Source organism: Cryptomeria japonica, chromosome 10 (assembly GCF_030272615.1).
Source record: "Cryptomeria japonica chromosome 10, Sugi_1.0, whole genome shotgun sequence".
Classification (NCBI taxonomy): Eukaryota; Viridiplantae; Streptophyta; class Pinopsida; order Cupressales; family Cupressaceae; genus Cryptomeria; species Cryptomeria japonica.
Window position 1 is genome coordinate 734,178,183 of NC_081414.1, and position 27,663 is coordinate 734,205,845.

The following is a 27,663-nucleotide window of genomic DNA, read 5'->3' on the forward strand; positions in this document are numbered from 1 at the left end:
TGAAGGGAGAAAGGTAGGGGTTGATGAAAAGAGAGGGAGAGAGAGAGAGGGGGTTGATGGAGAGAGAGAGAGAGAGGGGTTGATGGAAAGAGGGATATATCAGGAAGAGAGGGAGGGAGGGATTGAGGCAAAGAGAGATCCCAAGTGAGAGAGATGAAGGGAGAGAGATAAGAGAGATAGAGAGAGGTGGGGTTGATGAAAAGAGAGGGAGAGACCAAGGACAGAGCCCAAGTAAGAGAGAGAGGAAGGAAGGTAGGGGTTGAAGGAGGGAGGGATGGAGAGAGAGAGGGGGGAGGGAGGGAGGGGTTTATGGAAAGAGAAGGATATACTAGGAAGAGAGCCTAGAGAGAGCCTAAGTGAGAGAGGGGAAGGTAGGGGTTGATAAAAAAAAGGAGAGACTTGAGAGAGAGATAGCCCTACCTCTCTCTCTCTCAACCCTTCCCTTCATCCCTCCCTCTCTCTCACTTGGGCTCTCTCTGGTCTCTTACTCATTTTCCATCCCTTCCTCCCCCTTAGTCAGGCTCCCTCTCTCTCTTAATTTAGGCTTGGGAGGGAGATAGGGAGAGGGAAGAGAGACGATAGAGAAGGGAGATAGGGAAAGAGAGGGTGAGAGGGAGAGATACTTGAGAGAAAGAGAAAGAGAGGAGAGAGAGAGAGAGAGAGAGAGAGAGAGAGAGAGAGAGAGAGAGAAGGGATGGAAAGAGAGTAACAAACTAGAGAGAGAGTCCAAGTGCAAGAGAGGGAGGGAGGGAAAGAGAGGGAGAGACTAGAGAGAGAATCCAAGTGCAAGAGAGGGAGGGGGAATGCGGGAAAGAGACAACAAAGATAATGTTGATATGAGCATTTTGATTACTAAAATTTGACTGTCTGAAATTTATATGATCTCTAAACACTGGAATCTACATTATAACTCTTACAGATCTGAAACCACTCTCAAACACTTGGCCAATATATACATAAAATATAACTTTAAGTATAAGAAAGGAAAAAGACTAAAATAAAATGTGACTTATACTTTAAGAACTATATTTTATACTTATACTTAAATGTTATATTTTATGTATATATTGCATTGTCAAATAGAGAGAGGGATTGAATTTTTTTTAATGGAATACATTTGGTGTGTGCCTTATGTAGTGTGCACCATATTTGGCATGTGCCAAATGTAAAATTTGTATTTTTTAGATTTGGTGCATGCCAAATTTTGCATGTGCCATATTTAGCATGTGCCAAAGTCTTTGGGCTTCCAACCCAAAGGCTTGGATGCCCTTCTCACGCCTGAGATGTGTTTTCCAACAAACACTGAAAATTTTCTAACTTTTTTGTTTGTGCTCTCTGTCAAATTTGCCTAGGTTTCAATGCAAACAAAATAAACATCATACAATCATCAAACTCTCTCTTAGCTATCCAACTATATAATTCTTTTCAAATTTTGATAATGTTAAGGTCTTCATCTCTAATTTCTTTTGTTAGTGTGTCTATTTTTTGTCAAAAACAAACATGTGGTATTTTGGGAATAGATTTTTACTCGTTTAACAAATTTTGAAATAAATTATATTTTTAGAAATTAGACTCCATTCTAAACAATTTTAAAAAAGAAAAAGAAAAACTGAGTTTTATTAGTTTTCACAAATTTTTGGGGGGAGCACGCTCAAATTTCTATTTTTAAGGATGCATCCACTTCAAAAATTTGTAAAATTTCAAATATCATAAAAAAATTAGCCGAAAAATTCAGTATAAACTTCAATGTGTTAGCTACTTTCTCACTAGAGTGATTTGCAAAATCATAATTTTAAAAAGTTACCATTTTAGAGGCACCACATTTGATGCTATGTTATGTTTTTATGAAAAAAGCAAGACCAATAAATGTAGTGTCCCTTTTTGAAACCCTTAATCTCCACCATTTTCAAAACTAATTAGTAGTTTAGAAAGTATATTCAGAGCACTTCAACTTTTGTTCTTGTTGCATCTTTAAATATTCAGTGTACCTATCTTCAATTTCTCATCAAAGTTCAAACATTGCTAATTTTAGAAAAAAGTGGCATCTTAAGACCCCTTTTTGGTCGCCCCTCTTTGTGCACTTACCTAACAATGATAAATAAAATAGGAAGCAATTGAAACTAAATGAATTTGTAGAAGAAATGGAAAGGGTACAACGATCCACAAATATGTGAAACCCAAATTATCTATCTACCCAATCCTAGAGATATATGTGCAAAGAACCTACAACTACAATCAATCTCTAAGCTCTACCAAAAATTTAAACAACTAAGCTAACTTACTCAAATTATTATAATGTCTCATTATGTATCACATGTCACTTGCATTACTATGTAGGATAGGAGTTGGAAACTGAAATAAGTATGTGGTTAAAATGATAGCTTGACCAAAAACGTGCTATCTACCAAAGAACAATACAACCATTCCTTAACACATAGGAGTTGGAAACTGAAATAGGGTGCATGAGGGATCAATAATAGATCTTCAACATAAAATTTAAATTATGCTCAACAATATTTATAGGGACACATGAATAGAAAATAGAACATATAAGACACCAAAAACTATCCAATATAACATGACATGTATGGTTAATCTAGCACATAAGAAGCTACCACAACATAGAACATGCATAAGAGAAGCTTGTAAATGGGAAACTAAACATATTTTTTTTGGGTGATACAAGATTGTGTTGATCCAAAGATGTTCTTGCATCATTGGTACATGCGAGGAATTCACTTCCCAACATTCCTACTTGTCGTCAAATTGAAATATTTTTCAGACTTGACTCTGTGATCAATATTCCTAAAAGTGAATTCATAACATATCTTCTACTTTCCATCTATGTTGGATAATTTCTCATTCTAATAAACTCCTAGGCCATATAAATTACTAGAATTTAATTTTTTTTAAAGTTGATATTCCTTTTCAACTTTGAAAGTAGTGTTATTTTTCTCCCAAAGGTGTAAATTCTCTTTAACTAATAAATTTAATGCAGTTTCCTTTGTGTACTTATAGACACAAACCCAATCAAAAGTGTTTCTCTTGAGTCTCAACTTCTACTAGATTTTTCTCAACCACTAGAGAGCACCTAGTGTACCATGAGCTTGTCTCTTCCTGATGGAATTTCACATAACACTCCTCTTAGCTTGCCTAGGTAGAATTTCCCTCATAAATGGATTCATTTATCTCTATATCTTGTGGAGTTGGGAGTTGGTCTACATCCCCCTTTGGGAAATCCTCTAGGTAGTGATAGAGTGATATTAAAACCATGGTTATGGATATACCTCTAGGATGGGGTTTTCTTTTCCCCTTGGTTGAATATCATCCATGGACTACAAAAATGAGTGGGAGGCTCTTAAGTTGCCCAATGAGAATTTAGTAAGTGGTGTAGTGATGTGGCGATGATGTAGTAACAAGGTGGGAGCTCTAATTTTAAGAGTCACATTGGCAAGCTCACAAAAATTCCCAACAACCCATATTTAACACAAGAAAATTAGATAAAATGAAACATTATTTACTACAAGTCACTTGTAGCAATGCATGAACCAACATGTAGTAAAAAAAAATAAAACCTTATGCAAAATACTACTTTCAACATGTACTAACACTTACTCACAAGACACAAATCTCATTCTATTTTTGTTCAAGCATGTTCACACTACAATAATAATAATTCACTATTATTGCTAGAAGTAAAAATATATCACAAGGAAAAATCTCATGGTTGCTAGAAGTAACACCATCAATCACTAGGTTGACCTAGCAAATGTTAATAGTGAAATCAAGATAACCAATTAAGACCTTATCTAATGGTGCAACTCCTTTCCACATATGGATCCAAACATAATGAATACAAGTAATTTTTCTACCATACACACATAAGTAACAATAATCGTTACACCAATCATCATCATAAAAACACACAATGATAGCTTGAGCATCAAATAAAACAATTCTCATTCATTATAATAACTACAGATATATGAGTATGTTATTTTTCTTCTTTTTGATAACCATACAAATGAAATCCTATTATCATGGCTAGAAATACAAAGTTACATACTTTTAATTCAATTAGTAATAATACAAAATAAGATTTTATGACTTGCCCTAATTTAATCTAGTTCTCTACAACATTTATCTTTCTTGCATATGGGACACCCATCTTATCCACTATAGCATTTTGAGAGAAAAAAATCCTCTTTACTTCCTTGTTAGGTAGTTCATTTCTTTTATTCACATGACGACAAAAAATGTCTTCACAAAAAGATGCCCTCGCTTCAAATTCTTCTTATCATCTTGTTGTTCCCCTTCCCTTCCCATACCTCTATACCTCTATTAATTTTATTCTCATGTGAACCAAAATATCCTTTTTCAAATTGTCTTCCCTACGACATGAAACACGTCTCTCCTTTTTTAAAATGGTGGATTCCTCCTTCTTTAAATTTCAACCTTTTCTCTATTAGTTAACCTTCTTTCCTTTGTGCTCCTATTTTGATATTTCAAGCTTCATTCTTTCCTTCTTTTGGTGCATCTTCCTCTCTTCTAACAATGTCCCTCTTTTCAAATTTTAGATTCTCTTACATTCCTTACCAACATGCCCATCTTTTTAAAATTTTAATCATCTATAACATAATTATGAGCCTAAGATTAGCTCTCAACAAATTAAACATTTAGACTTGGGTCTAGAATAAATTTGAACCTTTATATATATATATATATATATATATATATATATATATATATATATATATATATATATATATAACTCATGGTGTCAACTCAGCATTGTCATCTACATAGCAGTAGTGGGTGCTAATGGAACTAGATTAGTAGATTAGTATAAGACTTATAACTCATGGTGTCAACTCAGCATTGTCATCAACATAGCAGTACTGGGTGCTAATGGAGCTAGATTAGTAGATTAGTATAAGACTTTAGTATGATAGATATTTATAATATCTACAATAAAAGGTGGCCCCACTACTATATGTATGATTTAAAATGTTATATTTCTTATAAAATATTAAATAGTAAAGATTAAAAAATTAAAGTGTATATAACAGCATTAGTATTAAGTAGTGTAGATGGGTTAACATTAAGAAGTTATTTATTTATTTATATATATATATATATTATTACGACCTTTCCCACAACGATGTTGGTCGGAAGTCAATTTCTTTTGTGGATGAGATTTTACTTTTCCATCAAAACTTGATAGGGTTTTATCACGTGTGCTCGGATTAAAAGTGTTGTACGAACGGGTGTTCATGTTTGAAATTAAATAAAAAATTTTGAAGGAAAAAGTGGAATAGAATAACCTGGTTTTAGTGTAATAATCATGCATTCTATGTTTATAATCATGTGTGTAATAATCATGTGTTTATAATCTATTTTATAATGCATTCTATGTTTCTTTCTTTTGTGGAGGCCGATAACTATTGACTCCTATTACTTTTACATTGAAGAAAAGTTCAATCCAATTTTTTTATCTTTGTTTTATTTCTTTTGTGAATGAGATATTTTCATTATCGCATGATGTATTGGCTGTTGTGGATTACCTCATCAAAGTGTGATTTGGAACGGGTACACCCGATTATATAGATCATCTACAAAATCAATATATTTGTTCTGTAGTAGATTTATTACAAGAGCAGTTACGATTCGCCCTAATTGATTTCAGAGAAGCAATTGAAAAAACTATATTATCTGCATCAACCAATTCTAAAAAGAGAATAACTAATAAATTGGAAACGTTAATTCCATTAACGGAAACTTTTCAAGATTTTTTTGGTTTACACCCTTTATCACAATTTTTGGATCAAACTAATCCATTGGCAGAAATAGTTCATAGTCAAAAAGTGAGCTCTTTGGGCCCTCGGATCCTAGGAACAATAATGCCTTGGAATAAGCATGTGTAATCTAATGGAACAGAGCGATTCGATAGGAATCTATCCCTAGAGCTAACATCATGTAACCTAATTGAGACATAGTAGAATAAGCCAAGCCTCTTTTAAGATCTTTTTGAGCGAGAGCCATAGTAGCTCCCAATAGAGCTGTTATTCCCCCTATCCAAGAGATAAGATACATTATTAAAGGTGGAGCTTTAAAAAGAGGAAAAAATTGAGCTACAAGAAAAATTCTTGCTGCTACCATAGTAGCGACATGTATAAGAGCTGAAATAGGAGTAGGCCCTTCCATAGCATCAGGTAACCATACATGAAGTGGGAATTGTGCAGATATGGCTACTGGATCTAAAAATAAGAGAAAAGCACATGAAGTAACAAAAAACGAACCAACCCCATCAATGGCAGTCAATTCATTTAATTTTTCAGACAAATATTGAAATTCGAAACTACCTGTTACCCAAAAAAAACCTAGGATTCCTAATAAGAGTCCAAAATCCCCTGCACGGTTAGTTAAATGGATTCAATTTCAATCAATCTGTTGTTGATAGTCAAGGTTGTGTAATTAACACTTGGGCTGATATCATTAATCGTGCTAACCTTGGTATGGAAGTGATACACGAGCGTAATGCTCACAACTTCCCTCTGGATCTAGTTGTTGTTGAAGCTAATTCTAAGACGACTAATTACTCAATCCGATGAATTGTTAGCATCTTTCAATCCTTGAAAAGCAAAAAAGAAAGTAGTACCAAAACCGAAAGGTTTGGTACTGCTTTTTTCCGTCTAATTTTTCCGTCATAAAACTATAAGTTATTGCGAGCAGAGCACAATAACTTTTTATTGTGCATCCAGCAAGAATTGAACCTGCGACTTCCCAATTATGAGTTGGGTGCTTTAACCATTCAGCCATGGATGCATAATAATAATAATAAGTATAGGCTCAGATCTTAAATTGGATACCCAAAACTATTGTTTTCAACAAACAAATAAAGAAATGTAACGAACTTGTTCGAGAGTTGTATTGAAGGTTATTTATCTTGCAATGCATCACTTTGATGTCCGATCAGTTATATATATAAATAAATAAATAACTTGTTAATGTCAACCCATCTCCACTACTTAATGCTAATGCTGTTATATACACTTTAATTTTTTAATCTTTACTATTTAATATTTTATAAGAAATCATACATATAGTAGTGGGGCAACCTTTTATTGTAGATATTATAAATATCTATCATACTAAAGTCTTATACTAATCTACTAATCTAGTTCCATTAGCACCCACTAGTGCTATGTTGATGACAATGTTGCGTTGACACCATGAGTGACGAGCACATCATGAAGCAAAATTAAACGTGGACGAGTATAACTTAACACACCGACTCGTCTAGATTTTCTAGATGGGATAATACTTCATCATATTTCCACATAGTGCAAAATTAAACGTGGACGAGTATAAATTAACACACCCACCAAAGGAAAGACGTCAAGCCTTTATCATAAGTGACGTACATTTGAAAGGTTAAAAAAGGTCCAGCTTAAACCTAAAATATGAGATTTAATGGTTAATTTTAAAAACAAGCTAACCATTACAAAATTTAGGATTAAGGTTCAATTGGTGAGAAAGTTGTATAAAATAATTTGTTGTGTTTTAATTTAAATTAGTAAAAAAAATTTATTTATATATGATTACATAATTTCAATACTAGTATTTTAGTAGTTCGTCTTAATTTCCAATGGTTTTAATTAACAATTATTTTATTTTATTTTTACATCCAAGATGAGATCATACGTGTAAATAGGTCTACTAAATAGAACAATGTTTGTAACCTCATCCTTCCAATTCAAAGATATGTGTATGTTTTCTTGAGCTTGTTATTTCAAAATTATGATTGTTTCTTGTGAGCTTGTAAGCCTAATGTTCTATATTGAGTGCTTAAGAATGTATGTTTAAAGACAAACCCTAAGACGGTAATCATCATCAAGTAAGAATAGTGTCAGTCCAATTGCTCTTGATTGTTTTCTCTTGATCGGTTTTTATGAAACCTACAAAATTGTTTAAATTAAGCTTAAGGTAGTTTCATACTTCTATATAACACATCCCAAGGGTACTTCCCAATACCACATTATGTCCACAATAGGTACAAGAAAAGGTGGCGTTTACTAAAATAAATTTCAATAGAGAATGGAACCATACAAGGGAAAGCATCCATAGAATAAACTTTACTCATATGTTCATCTTAATCAATCTCCAAGTTACATAATAGAACCGAAGTTTGATTTTATATCAATAAATTTTCAAATTTCCAAAGTTGATCATCAAGTAATCATATAGCCAAATCTTCATTATTGACACATCTAAATTGACAAAGTTAAATATTGTTAGAATACATTTTGTTTTATTTATTACTTATTATTTCATTATTCAAAAATTAAAAATTAACTTAAGATATTGGTTTCTTACTCTACAATAATATTTTTCAAACTTCATAGTTGAATTTGATTTTGAATTATTTCCAAAATTTTGAATTTTAATATAAAATTTAAAACATTAAGCATAAAAAAGTAAACGTTTGATTATGAAAACATCAAAATTGGCCACTCAAAAGATTATTCCTCCCTATTGCACTCTTAGAAAAACTTGACCCACATATACAAAAAATTGCAACCTAGTTAGGGGTAAATTTGCAATATAAAGGAAAATCACTGCCACAATTGACTACATAATTTATTATCCCTAGATTGTCATGCAAACTTTTTGAATGTCTTGAGATGGTTTAATGCTCGTAGCATCTGCTTCTTCCCACTTCAAATCATTTACAAACAGCTCCTTCCCCTTATCTCCATCTCACCCCATCTAAATAGAAAGTGGACTTGCTCTTTTCTCTAGTCCAAATGGAATAAGCTCAACCTTCAAATTTGGAAGTCCAAAGCTTATGCGTAGTCCCAACCCATAGCTTGGAAAGTTCTCCATCTCCATGTTAAAGCTACCTATCGGTAACTTCCTTAAATTGTTTACCCTCTACCCACTTGTCCCTTTTGTGCCAAATTAGAATCTATAAAACATGCTTTCTAGTTCTACGCTCATGCTCATAATCTATGGCACTCTTTAATGACTACCTTACTTACCTTATTCCCTCAAGCATGGTCTTGGAAATCAGCTCTCCTTGGTGCTTCTCCATAATTCGATATTCTATCCCCCACTTGCAAACATGTAATTATTAATTTGTTTTGAAACTCCATTGCAATGTTTTTTCATCTAAAACCATCCTTCCATTGTAGATAGAAATTCAAATGATTTGTGCATATTTGTTTCTCCAAATAGTGAACCTGCAAACAATTTAGCCTAACATTTCACTTGATGGCCAAAATTTAGAATCTTCATCAACAACTGCACACAATTATTGAGAGCAATAGAGATTCGACTAATTGGCACTCTCTCAAGACTAAAGAACTCCAAGCATGGAGATGTTCTTATGAAATTTTGTTTTTTGTTGTTACTTATGAAGTTGCTACATATTTCTACTACCACTTGATACTTTTTCTAGCTTATCATGTACTTATTGTTGTCACCTTTTCTAGTTGCTCATGTATCTATTGTTCTTATCTCAGCCACTAATTTTATGTATGTATATCTCAGATTTCATGTATCTACTCCTCTTATTTGTTATAACTGTTAATTGTCATCTATTGTTCATGTTTTAGCTATTATAACTTTTTAAGTGTTTCTCAATTATATTCATTTTCAATGGCAATCCCCTCCTAAACACAAAATACCACCTAGTAATCCATCTCACTAGCAATTCCTATACGTATATGTGACTAGGTAGAGTTACAAAACGAGAATGAAAATGCAAATTTGACCGACAAAATCAACTGCACAATACAATTCGAATTTGTCCTTTTACAATAGCTCCTATACCTAGTGTGAACCGTGGACATTCAACTGGAAATCTTGAGGAGAAAAGAGGCTGGTAGCTTGATACATGTGTTTGAATAAATTAAATCAAGTATATTAAAAAAATGGACTTTTTAATTCGACACATTGATTTGGTGACTTCAGCAAATTTTGCTGTGTACAGCATACTGACTTCGATGTTATTTTAGTATATTTTTTGGTCTATACTGAAGAAAAGAGGTGGGTCATAATACAAGATTATTCTTTTGCTGCCGGATCTTTTGATACTGTATTGTTTAGTCACTTCACGTTTCTTCTTGGTCTATGTCAGCATATGGAGACCTTATCTTCTTGTGAGAATCTTGTAATCACAATGTGGAACTCCCTTGATAAATACTCCATTTTGCATCAATTCTTCACACTGGTAATCTGAGCATTCATCATGGCAAAGAAGGGCTCTTGTAGTTTGTTCATACTGTTTTTTGCTGTCCTCTTTCTTAGTCTCTGCAAATGCCAAGGTTTCGATCGAAATCTTGAAAGAAAACCCATCAAAGAGAAAATGTATGCAGGTTTCTTTGATTTACACAAGGGCAATCTGCAAGTAAACATTACCAACTGGGGAGCTACTCTGGTCTCCCTTAAGACCCCTGATAAAAATGGTACTTCTAACTCCCTAAGCATTGCATTTGTTTTGAATCCTTTTCTTTCACTGCAGAAATGCACCTGATCATCTTAATTATATGTGTATGTAGGGCATATAGCAGATATACTTCTTGGCTATGACTCTTTGGCCTCATACATGGTAAGGATATATTTTTGACATTTTAATTTTATTGCAGTCATGGATCTGTACCATGTACAGTTTTATCATGTGGTTGCATTTCTGTGCAGAAAATGAGCCCCAGTAGGCCTTACATGGGTGCTATTATGGGCCGTGTAGCCAACAGGATTAAGAATGCACAGTTTACCCTTGATGGGAAGACATACCGTTTGTATGCCAATGATGGGAATAATTCACTCCATGGTAAATCCCTGTTCTGCCCTGTTTTGTCTAGTTCTATTCCTATGATTTGAGCTTCTGGTTTTGACTCTAACTTTCCATCAAGAAGATCTGATTCGAAACATTATGAGAAAAAAGAACAAAGTCAAAACCTAAAGCTCAAACTATATCAATATCGACTGTGGAAAGCTAATGTCTATTATAGTTCTATTCCTAACTAGACTGAAGATGCTTCTAGCATTTGAGCTTATTGACTAAAAATTGTCTTTAAGACTGAAGATGCTTCTAGCATTTGAGCTTATTGACTAAAAAATGTCTTTAAGATAGTTAAGAATTTGAGAGATTTGGTAGTTTTTTTGCAATGCACTCTAACAGAGTTCATAATTTGCAGGAGGAAGGAGAGGCTTTGATAATGTGTTGTGGGATGTAGTGGAAAAGAAGGGTGGAAGCAAACCATCTATTAAGTTTGTTTATCACAGCTATGATGGTGAAGAAGGTAAGAATGGAATGGTTGATTATATAGGCCACCTTGGTGGATAGGAGTAGGAGCTTTCATAGTGTATCTACTTGTTCAGATGGTTGAAATGAGTGTTTTGTTTTACAATTAATTTTTAATATTTGACAGAGAAAGGCTTCTAGGGAAGATCTGTTATTAAATACAACTTGCAACATCATCCAAGATCTGGATCACACTAACTTAATGGTTTTAGTAAATGGTGGTTATAGATTCAAGATTGATTATTTCTTTTTCAAAAGGACTTTACATCTATTGATTAAATGATTTGAGAGCTTTAAAACTCCTTTTATAAGATTTTTTTGATTCTTCTTAATTTATGTGCCTGTAACTTGCCAAAACCCATATGCCCATTGATTATAATAAAGTTGTGGTTCTCCAGTTTCAGATTAGATTTTTGTTTATTTTGGAGAGTCTGCAGATTGTCGCTACAAAATAAGTCCCTGGGTAGGTTTACCTTGTAAGCTGGGAAATACTTTAAATCTAGTTATCAGTAAAGAAAAGCTGGTTTCTGATATAAGCATTGTTTTAAATTTTCATATCAGTAAAGACAAGTTGGTTTCTGATAGAAGCATTGTACTAAAATTCATATCAATAAAGACATGTGGATCTCTGATGTGACTATTTTTTTAAATTTATATATGAGTAAAGGCAAGTGGGTTTTCTGATATGGCTATTCTTATAAATTTACTCTAACAGTACAAACAAGTGAGTTTCTAATATGGCCATTGTTTTTGTCACTGCAACAGGGTATCCTGGTGATCTAGATGTATATGCCACATATACTATAAGCCGTGATATGGAATTGACACTACTAATGGAAGCAATCCCAAGGAACAAGGCCACTCCTGTAAACCTAGTAAATCATGCTTACTGGAACCTTGCAGGGCAAGACAGTGGAAAAGACATACTTGACCATACTGTAAGAATATGGGCTTCACGTTATACTCCTGCAGACAAGTCACTGATTCCTACAGGACAGATCTTGCCTGTAAAAGGAACTGCTTTTGACTTAAGAAAAGAGACTGTTGTTGGGAGCAGAATTAATAAGGTCCCAAGCTTTGAAACTCCACCTGGGTTTGATATCAATTATGTTCTTGACAAACCCAAATCAACGAAGGGACTAACAATTGCTGCAAGAGCCAAGGATCCATGGAGTTCAAGAGTGCTTGAAGTGTGGACAAATGCACCAGGCATGCAGTTCTACACTTGTAATAATCTCAAGGAACAAGAGGGCAAAGGAGGTGTTATATACAAGCCACATTGTGCATTAAGCTTTGAGACACAGGCATTTCCTAATTCTGTAAACCAGCCAAATTTCCCTTCTGTGATTGTGCAACCAGGACAGGTTTACAGTCACACCATGCTCTTGAAATTTTCAGTTGATAAGTAGTCAACAATCAGGCTTGGTTTTATGGCCTGACAATCAATGGGGGAGTGCATGAAAACCCTAGAGGACATCAGTAGTATTACTTTTCAAATGTCTCTAATGGGATAGTATTAAATAAAGAACGATGTTTAATTGCTCATCTGAGGCCTGGGAGTCTTTTTTTGTTTTAATTTACATTAGTAGGGATAAGCTAATTATTAAGTTTAATTATCAAGCTTGTTGAATTCTGATGCAAAGGCCAGGCAGTCAAAGGAACGATTTTTGCATTTGATTTCTATACAACTATTTTGTCAACGATAAATACAAAGAATAATAGGTAGAGTCAACAGAATAAATAGAGTTTGTTCCAATTCTCTTTGTTTAAACTCAGCATTCTTTAAATTGATAAACATTCTATTTAAACATCGCAATTTTTAATGGTTGAATAGTCGCTATCAGTTTTACACTTCATCCTTATCAAAAAAAAAATATAAAAAGTCTCATTTTGATCAAAATTTATCTTTAATCATTAAATTAAATATCATCTAATATTGAGCATATCTTTGACTTTGAAACTAAGTATTATTTCAGGATAGCAATGTGGATATGAATTTGGAAGCAATGGCCAACACAATCAAAGATTACGATGGGTTGAAGAATAATGGCATTATGCACTTGTTTTCTATATGTCTATTTTGTTCAACGATAAGTACAAAGAATAGTATGCAGAGTCAACAAATTAAATAGAGTTGGTTCCAACTCTATTTGCATAAACGTTGCATTCTTTAAATTTGATGGCATTCTATTTAAACATCATGCTCTTCAATGGTTGAATAGTCACTATCAATTTTACATTTCATTCTTATCAAAAAAAAATTAGTCTCATTTTTATTGGTCAAAATTTACCTTTAATCATTAAACTAATTATTTAATATTGACCAAATCTTACCTTTGGTCTTGAAACTAGGTATTATTTTGAGTTGTATTGATGAATTGGATATACTTCTCTAAATAAATAAATGGGATTTCCCCATCCCTTTTACATTGAGTGATCATATTCACAATGAGGAAAAACACAATGAAACGAAATTTTCACAAATGTTTTCATACACATATCCAACTCATTAATATGGATTGGAAAAAATCGCCTCTAGTAATTTTTATTAAAATTATATTTATATATTTTTTGTTTAAAGGTTTATCTTAATTGATTATTATGATATGGTATTTTATATATTATTATATTTATTTTTAATATTAAACTATATTTATGTAATGGTGAAATTTGTTTACTACAACTAATTTTTGTTTGATTGTGTTTACTTTGAAGCAATGTCTTAGTATATAATTAAGTGATATATGACACATTTTTGTATTGAGTCACATAGCTTCGATCCTATCTATCCTTTATCTACTCTTTGCATTACATTTATATGCATTTGGCCTTATCATTGCTCCATTTGCACATGCTTCCACACATACACCTCATTATTAAAAAGAAATCACATACAATCATTCTCTACATCAAAATTTGTATTCTATTACCCTAGGTTATTCTTACAATGTGCAAGATGGATCTCACATTGTACATATCTAAACTTAAATTTTAAATTATTAAAATTCAAAATCGTTAACTTCTATTATTTTTCACTAATTATTGGGAGTTGACTTGTTATATGTTTATGCAACAATTTATTATGTATAGGTATTTAAAGGAATTTACTTAGACATAATTGAGATCTTAACATTATTTAGTAATCATTTGAACTCCTTGAGCAAACAAGAAGTATTCATCATAGAAAACCTTCAAATGGAGTGCTAAAAAGAATATGTCTAGCTTGGAAATTACATCCTTTGACATTTATAGATTACAAAATAAACATACATTGAGTAAAATTAATCTAGATCCACAAAATCAACTGAAAAAAGTTATAGTTCTACATAGGAATCTAAGTGGCACACAAAATGAGGATACATGTTTTGGAGGTCAAGTCATCAAAATCTACAATGCATCAAATTTATTCATTGATGTGGGTTTTAGAGCTTAACACCCTAATCTAGTACATTTACTTTTTTTTAAATAACATTAATTACTTAATGTATCATTCACAACTGATCATTAATTAATCTATGTTGATTTATTGTAATTCCAAAGTTTTAATACAAACAAATGAGGAAAAAATACAACAAACCAACTTTTTCATATGGTTGGTATCCAAAATTGATGTCAGGGCTTCTGGGGTCCTTCTATGTGTACTCTATGTTGAAGTAGTGAGGAGTGTGTTTCTCACCTCTTCTTTCAGTGCTCCTTCTCCAGGATGATTTGACACTTTTGGTGGGGTATTTGGAACTAGGCTTGCTGGCATGTTTCCTCTTTGGCTAAATTTTGGGCCCACCTGGGTTAGCTCCCAATTAAGACTTATATTCTCCAAGTTGCTTGGGTTGTTGGTCCCACTTTCATTATTTGGCATTATTTGGTTGGAATGGAATCGTAGGATTTTTCATGATGCTAGGATGGTTGTTCAGCATTTGTCGTGGAAAATTATTCATTCACTTCATGAGACAATCTTGGAAAAGTGTGACCTTGCTAGAGGTGTGGATCTCGAGGATGTTGATATCTCTAATCGGATCGATTTTTCTCTTCAAGTAGGTGCTCCTTCTAGAAGGAGGTGCTCTTTCTAGAAGGAGGTGTGTTAGGCAGATCATGAGAAGTAGTTGTTGACATCCTTTGCGACAAATTACTAGGGAGGGTCATTGGTTTCCTCCTTCTCAAAGAGTTTTGAAACTTAACATTGATGGTTCATCTTGGGGAAAACCTAGTCATGCTCGTATTGGTGGGGTAGGTCGTGATAGCTCTAGAGGTATTTAGTTTATTTTTTCAATTTATAAGGGTATTCATACCAAAAATTTAATGGAGGTTCAATTGGCATTTTGTATGCGGTGGAGCATAGTTATGTTCTTGGTTGGAAAAGGATGATTTATGAATCAAATTCTTAGGTGGTGGTGACTTTGTTGAATGAGTGGTAGTTAGATGAGGTTAGTCGGAACTTAGTTGTGGTGATTAGACAGATTCTTCGATTGTGTTTCTCCTTTTTTTTGTCACAATCCTAGGGAGTGGAATGGAATTGTAGATTTTTTGGCCAAATGGGCTTCTGATCATATGTAAGGTTGGAATATAGTGGATTGAGGGAAATTATCTCTAGAGATGTCTCATTTATTGGATTACTTAGTGGAACTGACACAGTTAAGTAATTTTTTCTTTGTTGGGCATGTGACCTTTCTTGACTTGTATCTCTTTCGCTGATTTAATAAATATTTACCCCTCTTTTAGTCTTAATTATTTTCTTGTTAACAATGCACAACTAAAAATGGTGTAATGTTTGCACATACACACAAGTATTGTTGTCTCACATGTCTATACTAACACAAACACCAAAGACATGGAAAAGATGACATTATTTTAATCTACAAAAGGTGGAATGCATTGCAGTGCAACGCAACTATGTACACAACAATGAAAAACAAAACATTCACATATTAATATATAGATTCTCCCTCCTCCAAGGCAGGGCTCTAATAGAATAACCCTGAAGAAAATGGCATCCAACTTTGATGTTACAAGGCCGTTGGAAAGATATTTTGACACTATGTAGCCCTTGGCACCTACAACATTCTCGATTTATGCATAACCCTCTATAGATTTTGTGAGACTAGAATTGACAATTTTGACCCTATGATTTCACACTTTTTAATGATATTTTATTGCCTAGCAATTCTTATTTTAACATTCTATAAGTATTTTAATTAGATGTCTAATATTTATTTTTCAATTTATCTCTATCCCTCTCTATTTCTCTCTCTATCATGTAGGTTATATAATCCATATGCAGTATGCATTGTATCATGTTATGTAACACACTCACATTACATAATACCCTAATGATATATAACATAAGCGTGTTATAAAATATGTTTGTGTTATAGTTTGACAATTATCAATCGAAAATGTCATAATATTATGAACATTTACATAACATGCTTGCGCTACTTTCCAAAAAATCTACTTGACCAATTTTCATCTTCAAATTTGGGACACTTACCCAATTTCAAAATTTGAAAAATATAATTTAAGCATTTTAAAACCAGATATATTCTTTAAAAAAAATGGGAAAGCGAGAATAAACAATAAATATAACTATGTAATTTACCTGAACACACTATACAATGTCTTAAATTATTTAAAACACGTAAACTTTGAAGAATGTGTTCATAGAACATACAACTAGTTATTCTTTATTCAATAAATGTGTATTCTCAATAACCTATGTCATTTCTCGAGGAGCAAAGATGAAGATACTACTATGTTGTTAGGATGTAACATATGTTGGGGGCAACACATAGTGCCACCTATATGGTTATCAATTAAAAAAAATCAGTAGTGACCAATTTTATTTTATTTTATATCAAGATGTGATTTATGATTGGAGGTACATCTTTTTTATGTTAAGTTTTAATTTAAAATCATAATTTTAACTCAAAATGAATGGATCAATTAGAAAATTGAAATATAGCAATTTAATTGAAAATAAAATCATTGTGAAATCTAAATATTAATAAATAATAATAAGATTTTTAACAGTATTCTTCCCATAAAAACAAGTGTTGCACAAGAGCGAAGTTCCTTTCTAAGAGTGCAAGAACCATGTTGTTTTTGTTTTTATGTTTGTTTTGTTGTGATTATCCCCTTGGAGGATAGTATAAAGGCTTGGTTAACCGGATGGTGATGATTTGCTGTTTTTGGATTCCATTTTGTGAGAGTTTTCACGTCAAAGTTTCAGATCACACTGGATGATCCATCATCAGGATGTAAGCGTGCATAAGGAGAAAAAAAATGATTATAAAGATAATAAAAAATATATAAGACAAATACAGAATTCCTCCTCTTTTCCAAAACATACCTATTTGCATTGAAAATGAAGAACTACTTAAGACACAAATAGAAACCCAATAAAATCAAAATAAATAACACCTAAATTCCTACAACAAAAGAAAACAATTACAGCTATACCCAAAATCCAGAAATGATATCACACATAAAAAATAAGCAAAAACATCCAACTAAACCTGCAAACCACATTGCAGCCCATTCTGAGGTATTATGATTTTGCTAGCTAGAGGATGCAAACTCCTACAGTCCCATTTATGAAAACAAAATAAAATTCTATTAAGCCAAGTCAAAATACTGAGCCATCAAACTCAGTCTATTGCATACAATAACTCCAATGCTAAAGGCCTGGTTAACCAAATGGTTACAACCAACCACTTCAAAAAAATGCTTCCCACATGGTTTTACTTTTCATAAAAAATGCATTAGATCAATCCCCATGGGCTACTCCAAAACGTTACAAAATGCCCTAATCTGTCCCTTCCCTCCAATAACATTATGAAAAAAAATTGTATCAGATACTTACCACACCAACATTAGCCTTGCCAGGATGTGTCTCAGACAAATAATCTTCTGTAACACCAAGATTAGGGTTTTTTAGAGCAGGCTCTAAACTTTTCCATTATTATATTATCAAAGCCCAAGACGCGCTTTCTGGGTATTCGAACGTAGCACCTATGAGATGAAGAAACTCACTCAAACTATGGCAAGTGACTTACCTGAAGATTCTGCACAAATTGTGTCGTTGTGTCAAAAATGTCAATGAGAAAAAATTGTGCAGAGTTTGCGGGAAAAATGTGCGAAACCCTACCATAGCAGAAACTGTTAAAAATGAGATGAACCGAAACCAACTTCCTGCAGTTGCCGCTTCAATCCATTGAGAGTAAAAGGGATTTTAGGGCTGTTGAAATCCGATTTGATTTAAAGATCAAATTAATCTAAAGCTATAAATGCAATCAAATCGATTAGACAGCTTGAAAAGGAATGTATCCCGGAGATTAAATCAGATCTGTAGCCATAAATGAATTCAGAACTGTTGAGTGTAGATTTCAGGCTGCACTTTAAAACAATCCAAATTTGCCGAGCAGCAATATGCTGTAATTTACCGAGCAGAAAGATGGCTGTCCAGAGCTTTCTGGCAGGGGAAGGCTCTGGGCTAATTAATAAAAATTAACTCATTTGCTTTAAAAAACACCTAGTTGAAAGAGTCAAATACAAGATAATTAGTTTGATTTTCTATTTATTTAGTTATTTTACAATTTATCTTCGTCAATGTCCGCACATGTTGACCTTATCTGTTGGGTATCCATTTAATCATTCAATGAAAGCACAATGTGAAACTCTATGTATAAATCCTCCATTGTCCATCGATACTCTGCATTGTCAATCTGGCCAGTCGTCATGGCAAAGAAGGGTTCTTGTAGTTTGTCGATATTGTGTTTTGCAGTCCTCTTTCTTAGCCTCTGCAAATGCCAAGGTTTGGATGGAACTCTCGGGAGAAAGCCCATCAAGGGAAAAAAATCTGTAGGTTTCTTTGAGTTACACAAGGGCAATCTGCACATCAACCTTACCAACTGGGGAGCTACTCTAGTCTCCCTCATGACTCCTGATAAAAATGGTATTTTTAGCTCCCTAAACATTCCATTTGCTTTTAACTCCTTTTTTCTTCATTGGATTGCATTGCAGAAATGTACCTGATTATCTTGATTACATCTACTTGCAGGGCATCTAGCAGATGTACTTCTTGGATATGATTATTTGGCCTCATATCAAGTATATATTTTTTGACATTTCAATTTATTTCAGTCATGGATCTGTACCATGTACAGGTTTATCAAATGGTTGTATTTCTGTGCAGAACATAAGCTCCAGTAGACCTCATTTTGGTGCCACTATAGGCCGGGTAGCTAACAGGATTAAGAATGCACAGTTCACACTTGATGGGAAGACATATCATTTGGTTGCCAATGATGGGAATAATTCAATTCATGGTAAATGCTCTCGCTGCCTGCTCTGCTCTGTCTACATCTTTTCTTAACTAGATTAAAGATGCTTCTAGGCTTTGAAATTGAGAAACTAAATTAGTCTTCAGTTATCTAAACAGGTGGAGAGATTTGGTAGTTATTGGCAATGCACTCTAACAGAGCTCATGAAATGCAGGAGGAAGGATAGGTTTTGACAATGTGTTGTGGGAAGTCAAGGAAATCAAGGGTGGAAGCAAACCATCTATTAAGCTTGCTTATCACAGCTTTGATGGTGAAGAAGGTAAGAATGGAATGGCTGATTATTTATGTCTGATTGGTCAATAGGAGCAGGAGAGCCACTCTCATAGTGTATACACTTGTTTGGATGTTTGATATGGGTGTCTAGTTTTACAATAAAATTTATAGGATCTGACAGAATAAGGCTTCTAGAAAAGATCTGTGATTAAATTCAACATTCAACAACCATCCAAGATTTGGATCTCACTAACTTGATGATGGTTCTAACTGGTGTCACTTTGGTGGATGGGCATTATAAATTTACTCATTAATACAGATAAGTGGGTTTTTAATGCAACCATTGTTTTTGTTGCTGCAACAGGATTTCCTGGTGATCTAGATGTATTTGCCACATATACTATAAGCAATGATATGGAGTTGAGAATAGATATGGAGGCAGTACCAAGGAACAAGGCCACTCCTGTAAGCCTGATCAATCATGCTTACTGGAACCTTGCAGGGCATGACAGTGGAAGGGACATACTTGACCATTCTGTAAAAATATGGGGTTCACATTATACTCCCACAGACAAGGTCCTGATTCCTACAGGCCAGATCTTGCCTGTAAAAGGAACTCCTTTGGACTTAAGGAAAGAGACTGTTATCAAGAGCAGAATTAATAAGGTCCCAAGCAATGAGGTTCCTCCTGGGTTTGATCACAATTATGTTCTTGATAGTCCCAAGTCAAAGAAGGGGCCAAGAGTTGCAGCAAGAGCCAAGGATCCATGGAGTTCAAGAGTGCTTGAAGTGTGGACAAGTGCACCTGGATTGCAGTTCTACACAAGCAATAATCTCAAGGACACAGTGGGCAAAGGAGGCGTGATATACAAGCCACATTCTTCATTCTGCTTTGAGAGTCAGGCATTTCCTAATTCTGTAAATCAGCCAAACTTTCCATCTGTGATTGTGCATCCAGGCCAGGTTTACAAGCACACCATGGTGATCAAATTTTCAGTTGATCTGTAGTCAACAATTAGGCTTGGTTTCATGGCCTGACAATCAAAGGGCATAGAATCCACACAGACCATTTGAATCGCTTTAAAATGTCTTTAATGGGTAGTACTAAATAAAGAAAGATGGTTAATTGGTGGTCTGAAATCTCCGAGTCTGGTCTTTATTTTATGAAATAGTGGTGATAATTTAATTGTTAAGCTTGTTGAACTCCAACTCAACGACCAGGCGGTCGAAGAAAACGATGGCCAAAGCACAATATGCACATGCAATTAAGTTTTGCATTTGTCTGCTATGAATTCAATATTTCAAAGATAACAAATAAATTATCGTTCAACGTGGAGAGATAGCAAAGACTTTTCACCTGAAGTTTAGTAATGGACAAAAGGTAAGTTTTTTCATGGTTTTATAGGGGAGAGGGGCTTAAATGTGAAACCTAATTTTGCGTTTTTACTTGTCCAGTCTTCTACTAAAAAAAATTGTTTTCAAGTTTACGTGGTCAAATATGATGTCACATCAGCATGTATTTTTGTGAAGGTGTCCAAAATAGTCCAAAATTGTGATAAGCTCAATAAGTGTGCACTAAGTCATGTTTACTTGTGTCTGGCATCACATGATTTGTTACATTTTGAATTTTAGAGGTACTTTTTTGGAGATAAGCATTGAAATGACATTTTTAGGGCACCACTATTGGTCTCATTTTGTCCAACTATAGTAGCATGTATTAGTACCCATATCACTTATTGGTGCCTTTCCTCCAATCATTTAATAAAAAATTGTTATGATGAGTACAAAATGCTCACGGATCACTATATGCAATAAAATTTACAAATAATTTTTTATAAATATATTTATGAATAATTTTTTATTTTTTTTTAATAGGTTAGTTGTTTCTAAGGTTAATAGGAAGATAAAAAACTAGAAGATATTTTTTTTTAAAGAGGCAATCTTGATTTTATAGATGCATGATATGTATTTTGGGACAACTTTTGTAACTTTGTATTTGGGGGCTCCTAACATTTGAGACACAAAACTAATAATGAAAGAGAATATTAGTATGTATAGCTTTGGTATGCACTTAAAGTTTTTCATAACATAATGATTATAGGAGGTTTATCTGATGTTAAAAATGTCATTAAAAAATGTCTTAGTTAGTGTAGACACCTAAAATTGGCATCATCCTCATACCACGTTTAACATCTTCTAATTCCATGTTAACACCATATCATCATCAAATATTAATTAGTTTAATAATTTGACAATTTAATTAATTAAGCTAATTTTTTTATTCATACAAAATAATTATTTTCACCAATTAACAAAATAACTTAATAAGCCCTCAAAAATCTCTAGTAGTTTCCTTTTGGTTTGCTTTTGCTCTCGTGTGTTGGTTTTTTGCTTTTGTGTTTTTTGAGTTTTCGTTGGTGGTTGGCTTTGATTATCTTTATTGCAATGTATTAACTTTTGTTAAAGCGTTTTAGGTCCTTCAAAACTCATTTTACCCTTAATCAAAAACTAAATAACTTTTATTATTCAATTAATTATGTCTTTTAATCTATATTTTTTTTCAAAATAATCTATTAATTCCAATTTCTTTATTATCTACTGTAGTATCATAAATTGTAACCCAACAATTTCACACTTAATTTTGGGCCCTTACTTTAGTGTGCCTTCTTCTAGGTCATTTTGAGACTATTTTTGCCTTATCTTATCCAAACTATTGTCATATGCTAATGAGGTGACATAATCCTATGTCTTGGGCTTGTGCGCTCTACAACCACCTTTAGTTTGCTCTTTATTGGGTGGCACCTAGTCCCTCCAAAAGAGGCCCAAACTCAAACATGTTCAACTATTGATTCCTTCCATTTGTGAGTTGATCCCAATACTTTGATATGATTGTTGGAAGTCGACCTAAATGTGGAAATATCTTGAAACCCTATATAAAGACATCATCTCTATTTCATTTTATCGTGCTAGCAATTTCATTCAAGAGCAATTATTCATGTCTCTAAGAGAAGATTTGAGTATAAGGAGCATCAAGCTATAGGAACTTCTTTTCAAGTATATTTTCATGATTGATTTTGTTATGATTTATCATGTTATTGCATCAGCACTTGGATGAGCTATCTAAGAGCGTTGCATCATCACCATTATCAATCCAAAGGTATAATGTCGTCAATTCAACATTTCCTTTTTTATTTAGCCTCTACCCCACTAGGGGTAAGCTCCATTTCATCTATCATTGTTGTTGTGGAATTATAAACCCCTACTCAGAGTTTGACTTAATAAAGCCCCTATACAACACAACAATTTCTCTTTGTGTGTGTGCAAGTTATAGATCTGACTATCAAAAGTGGTAGAATTATACAAGGCAAACTAAGACACTGAGTTTTAGACTTCAAATAGGCAAAAACCCTAGGACTAATCCAATTAGTGGCATACTTTGATGCTTTTTGATTAAATTTTGGAGGAAGTTATCTACAAAACCCCCTAATCCAAGATTTGAAGCTTCCATTAATTGAGACACTTGTAGGGCTGAGGCGCCTATCTTCATAGTCTAACATTTTTAGGCTTATATTTAGTGATAGGCTCCTCTTTGAATCTCATCTCTAGATTAGTACTTTTGGGTTGACTTTCAATTGTATATTTATTTGTTTATGTTGTGTATTGTTAATTTTACACTATTTTACCTATTCATTTCTTATTCACATCACATCAAATCAAACAAAAAAAGAGGAAATAATCATACACAACATCCAACTCTCCTTTAGGAATGATGTTGGATATTGTTGGCTATTTCCTTTAATGAATGATATGGATTTGGGATCAAGTAATTTACATCTCTAGGCTAGAATCCCATTTTGATAAAATTCATCTACAAAATATATTAAAATTTTTAAAAGTCACATGATCAACTTAAAGTTATTTAGATTCATTGAATCTAGAAAATCTCATAGAAGTCAAACATCTAAGAAATCCCCATCACTCATTTCCAAACATCTTCAAATTTCAAAATTCACATAAAGTTGGCCCTAAAAGTAACCCTAGCATCCATCATTTAATAAATTTATTTCAATCATTCTCTTTTATCTATTTGCAATCAATCTTAGTCATTCATTCTTTCACTTTCTCTAGACATTGTAATGTGGTGTAAATAGGGTTCACTAGTCTAAACATGCAAACTAGGAATCAAATTCATTCACATCAACTTACATTAAAGAATAATCAATATGTCCAACTTCAAACCCTTGGGAGAGATGGGCACAATGATTGAGTTATTCTTCTTTGACTTTTGATATGCTTTGATAAGACAAAATGAGAAATGCATAAACTAGGTATAAAGATGTAAATTTGACAGTAATCAACATGAATAGTAAACTACAAAATATATATGCAAAATCTAAAGACAAATCTAGAAATGAGACTCAAAAAGGAACTCGAGTCTACAATTTGAGCTTGACAGTGTTGAACACTATATCTAGGAGCCATTGTCCTAAAGGTGTCTAATGTAAATTTTGTGAATATATTTCAGATCAAGATGCCCTATAGATTTTCTCCCTAAAATTTCATTGAAAAAGAGTTGGAAATTGTAGCTAAGCTACAACATCCAAGGTTTTGTTCTTCTTCAAAATTTGAATATGTTCATCTTAGTATACACATATAAATGAGAGAAAAGGGTAAATATCATTTCAATTTAGATTTAGCCTCTACCCTACCAAGGGCACACTCTCTTTTCTAATCAATCATTTTTGAAATAGAGGATAATACCTACTTGAGGTTTGACTTAGGCAAGCCCCTATACAACACAACCATTATTTTCCTCTTTTTGTGTGCAGGTAACTGATTTGATGATAGAGTTGCTGACTTGCAGCTCGTGTAGACCAGGACATACGATTCTATATTTTGAACAGGTAAGAACTTTTGGACTAAGAAACATGGCTCCATTGACTAGTTCACTCTTTTGCTAAAATTTTGGGAGAATGATCTATAGGGAATCTTGATCTAGGATCTGAACATAAAAGGTAATGAAGACACCCCAAAATGTAGGGCACCTAGCTCTCTTGATTGACATTTTTAGGCTCATATTTCAATGAAAGGTTCCTTTTTGCATCTCATTTCTAGATCTGAGCTTACATTTTGATTTATAGTTTTGTATCTTTTTGTTTATGATGATTATTGTCAATTTTACATCCTTTTACCTAATTCTTGTATTTTCATATATAAATCATTATCCAATCATCAACAATCAAAAGGGGAATAATCAATCGCATTGCTCAGCTCTCCTATAGGACTAAAGTTGATCCTAATTGGTTGTTCCCTGATGAAAAAGTTTGGAAATAGTTCTTAGTTTTCATTCTTAGGCTAGACTCTATTTTCCTACATTTCAGTTGCTAACTTAACTTTCAATTGCAACTTGTAACCTCTGACTTTTAAGTACCCAGTACATATTCATTTTACTTGTACTAAGAAGGTTTGGCTTTACTTTCATCAAATAAATTAGTTAGAGGGAAGGTGATTATTTTTTCTTTAAGCAATTTGTGAAACATTGCCTCCATGGATTCTCTTAGTGGTATATTAGAACTTTTTATTTCTTATTTTGGTTGACCCCTATGTATGATAAAACTCAAGTAGTTTAGTTTTGTATAGCCTAGATGCTCTTGGAATTTATTAATCTGTTACAAACCATGTTCTTATTTTTGCTAAAAATTTTAGGTTTATCAATGGAGTTTTAATCTCTTGAGAACACATTCACAAGTCCATTGGGGTCATCCCACATAAGTCGGTTAATTTTCTACTTATGAAAAAGAATTGTTGGTAAGTGAAAAAAAAATTTGTGAACCCCTTCAAACCAAGGGGACAATTCATTCGAACACCCTTTTTGCCTTTGTTCGAACCACCCCTTTGAGAAAAGGGCCTATCTACAGAGCCTTTGCTCAAAGGTATGATGACCCATTATTTTATTAATAAAAATATAAGTTTTTTCAAAGGGCCCTTTGAATCAACCCATTATTTGTTTACTTTTTTAAAATAAAATGTTTTTAAGTATCAAATGATAATTTTATTTGTCATTTGAACAATGACTATTTGAGAAAACCCTGGGTGAATTGAGTAGATTATAGTAGTGAAGCCATGTAAACTCAACCCACCATACCACATTAGCTTCTACCTGCCACATCAATTCTTCTAGGTTCCATTCTATTGTCTTTTCTATTTCTTAGGGTTAAAATTAACCATAAATATAACTAGATATAAAATAGTGAATCACAAACTCTAAATCCAATTAAACTAACTCCTAAATGACAATGAAATACATCAAATCAATTGAACATTAAATAATAATATAAACTCCCTCAATTGATCCAAATAAGCTTCCATTGCTCTTCTCCAAATTGTGTGATAGGTGGCTCTCAGGTGTTGCACCAGGATTCCTGCATATGATAGACACAATTATTTTGAAGATAGTGATTCTTTGATTCTAGGAAAAATGACGTGAAATGAGGTTGAATTTATATATTTTTGAGACAAATTGGGTGAGAAATTGAATTGAAGTGCTAATTGATAGTTAGCTTATTTGATCGATCAATTAAAACCTTTTGATTGATCTGTTAAGTGGATTGATTGGAGAGATAACTCAATTGATTGACTAGTCAACTAGATAGATTAGCTAGATGACTGAATTGATTGAAGAGAAGACTGAATTGATTGAAGAGAAGATTGATTAGATTGAAGAGAAGACTGGCTATATTGAATAGTTAGAAAAAGGTGATTTGGAGTGAAAAGGGGAGATTGGAGAGTTAACTAAGTTAACTAATTAGTTAAATGATTTGATCAATCAGTCATGATTTTCAACATGTGTTGTAGGATTTTGAATTGAAATTCAATTTCATCTTATTTGAATTTGAATTTTGATTTTTGAATGATGAAATTGAAATGCACATTAATTTGAAGTTTGATGAAATTCAAATTTGGTGAAATGTGAATTTGGGAGAAATTAAATTAGATGAAATTAGTTGAAATCTTCATTTGAGGATTTGGAGGAATGAATGAATGAATTAAATAATTTGAATAAAATTATTCAATCATTAGAAATGAAATGAATTAAATAATAAAAAATTATTTAATTAAGGAATAAATTATAATTAATTAAATAATTAATATTTGAGAAAGAGGCTAAATGATGAATGATTAAAGGATAGAAATTGAATAATTAGTAATGTGGAAGGTGATGATTGAATTAATTTAGAAGAATAAGATTAATCATATTAATTAAATAATTAAATAATTTTGATGAATAGGCCTTCTCTATTAATTAAAAATATTAAAGTACATATTCACAAAAAAAGGCCGAGGGATACAAGATCACCCCACGAGAGTCACTCGGCCAGCGGCCGAAAACAAAAAAACAAGATATTCATCAAAAACTTCCTCAGGCTGCCAAAGCAGTGGTAGCTGAGGGAGGAGGATCGGGATCATCTTTTTTTCCCCATACATCAGCGGGGCTAGGAGTCGGGTCCGACATAGACCACCCATCTTTAGGATCTTTTTCTATTTCTCCTTCCTCTTGGCTGGGAGGCGAGATCGCTAGATTCAGGTGAGGAAACTTTGAAGTGGTGGTAGAGGGCCACCCAGAATCATTAGCAGCAAGAGAAAAAGTCACATAAGCAGCAAAGGGCCACCCCGAGGTAGAACCCTGATGCGGCGGAGAAGCTGAGCGACATCACCAAGCATCATCTCTCCTGCTCGAGGGGTAGCGGGGAGGCTGGGACCACAGGGTCTGAGAGTGGTGGGCAGAGGAGCTGTGACCGCGGCGAC

The 27,663-nt window shown here is 33.3% G+C and overlaps 2 protein-coding genes, 1 non-coding gene and 1 pseudogene across 3 annotated transcripts; 2 read left to right on the top strand and 2 right to left on the bottom strand.

Annotated features, from left to right (window-relative positions):
* Nucleotides 1-5,829: 5,829 nt before the first annotated feature.
* LOC131859167 (NAD(P)H-quinone oxidoreductase subunit 5, chloroplastic-like) lies at nucleotides 5,830-6,420 on the bottom strand (annotated as a pseudogene).
* A 332-nt stretch (nucleotides 6,421-6,752) lies between these two features.
* On the bottom strand, nucleotides 6,753-6,825 carry TRNAM-CAU (transfer RNA methionine (anticodon CAU)). The gene has a single exon. It is a non-coding gene; the product is annotated as a tRNA-Met (tRNA).
* Nucleotides 6,826-10,144: 3,319 nt separating this feature from the next.
* LOC131045512 (uncharacterized) lies at nucleotides 10,145-12,853 on the top strand. Its single transcript, XM_057979106.1, has 5 exons — nucleotides 10,145-10,469; nucleotides 10,563-10,612; nucleotides 10,702-10,834; nucleotides 11,202-11,306; nucleotides 12,074-12,853. The coding sequence occupies exons 1-5, from the start codon at nucleotides 10,253-10,255 to the stop codon at nucleotides 12,715-12,717; spliced, it is 1,149 nt and encodes a 382-aa protein (XP_057835089.1). The 5' UTR covers nucleotides 10,145-10,252; the 3' UTR covers nucleotides 12,718-12,853.
* Nucleotides 12,854-18,524: 5,671 nt separating this feature from the next.
* On the top strand, nucleotides 18,525-20,997 carry LOC131045566 (uncharacterized). The gene is made up of 5 exons (XM_057979164.2): nucleotides 18,525-19,256; nucleotides 19,362-19,411; nucleotides 19,497-19,629; nucleotides 19,799-19,903; nucleotides 20,222-20,997. The coding sequence occupies exons 1-5, from the start codon at nucleotides 18,983-18,985 to the stop codon at nucleotides 20,863-20,865; spliced, it is 1,206 nt and encodes a 401-aa protein (XP_057835147.1). The 5' UTR covers nucleotides 18,525-18,982; the 3' UTR covers nucleotides 20,866-20,997.
* Nucleotides 20,998-27,663: the final 6,666 nt, after the last annotated feature.

Excerpts from the sequence above, each read along its gene's own strand:
- LOC131045512 (XM_057979106.1), top strand. The coding sequence starts at position 10,253 with ATGGCAAAGAAGGGCTCTTGTAGTTTGTTCATACTGTTTTTTGCTGTC. Across the intron at positions 10,470-10,562 it reads TAAGACCCCTGATAAAAATG|GGCATATAGCAGATATACTT; the intron begins GTACTTCTAACT and ends ATGTGTATGTAG. Across the intron at positions 11,307-12,073 it reads CAGCTATGATGGTGAAGAAG|GGTATCCTGGTGATCTAGAT; the intron begins GTAAGAATGGAA and ends TCACTGCAACAG.
- LOC131045566 (XM_057979164.2), top strand. The coding sequence starts at position 18,983 with ATGTATAAATCCTCCATTGTCCATCGATACTCTGCATTGTCAATCTGG. Across the intron at positions 19,412-19,496 it reads ATTATTTGGCCTCATATCAA|AACATAAGCTCCAGTAGACC; the intron begins GTATATATTTTT and ends ATTTCTGTGCAG. Across the intron at positions 19,630-19,798 it reads TGGGAATAATTCAATTCATG|GAGGAAGGATAGGTTTTGAC; the intron begins GTAAATGCTCTC and ends CATGAAATGCAG.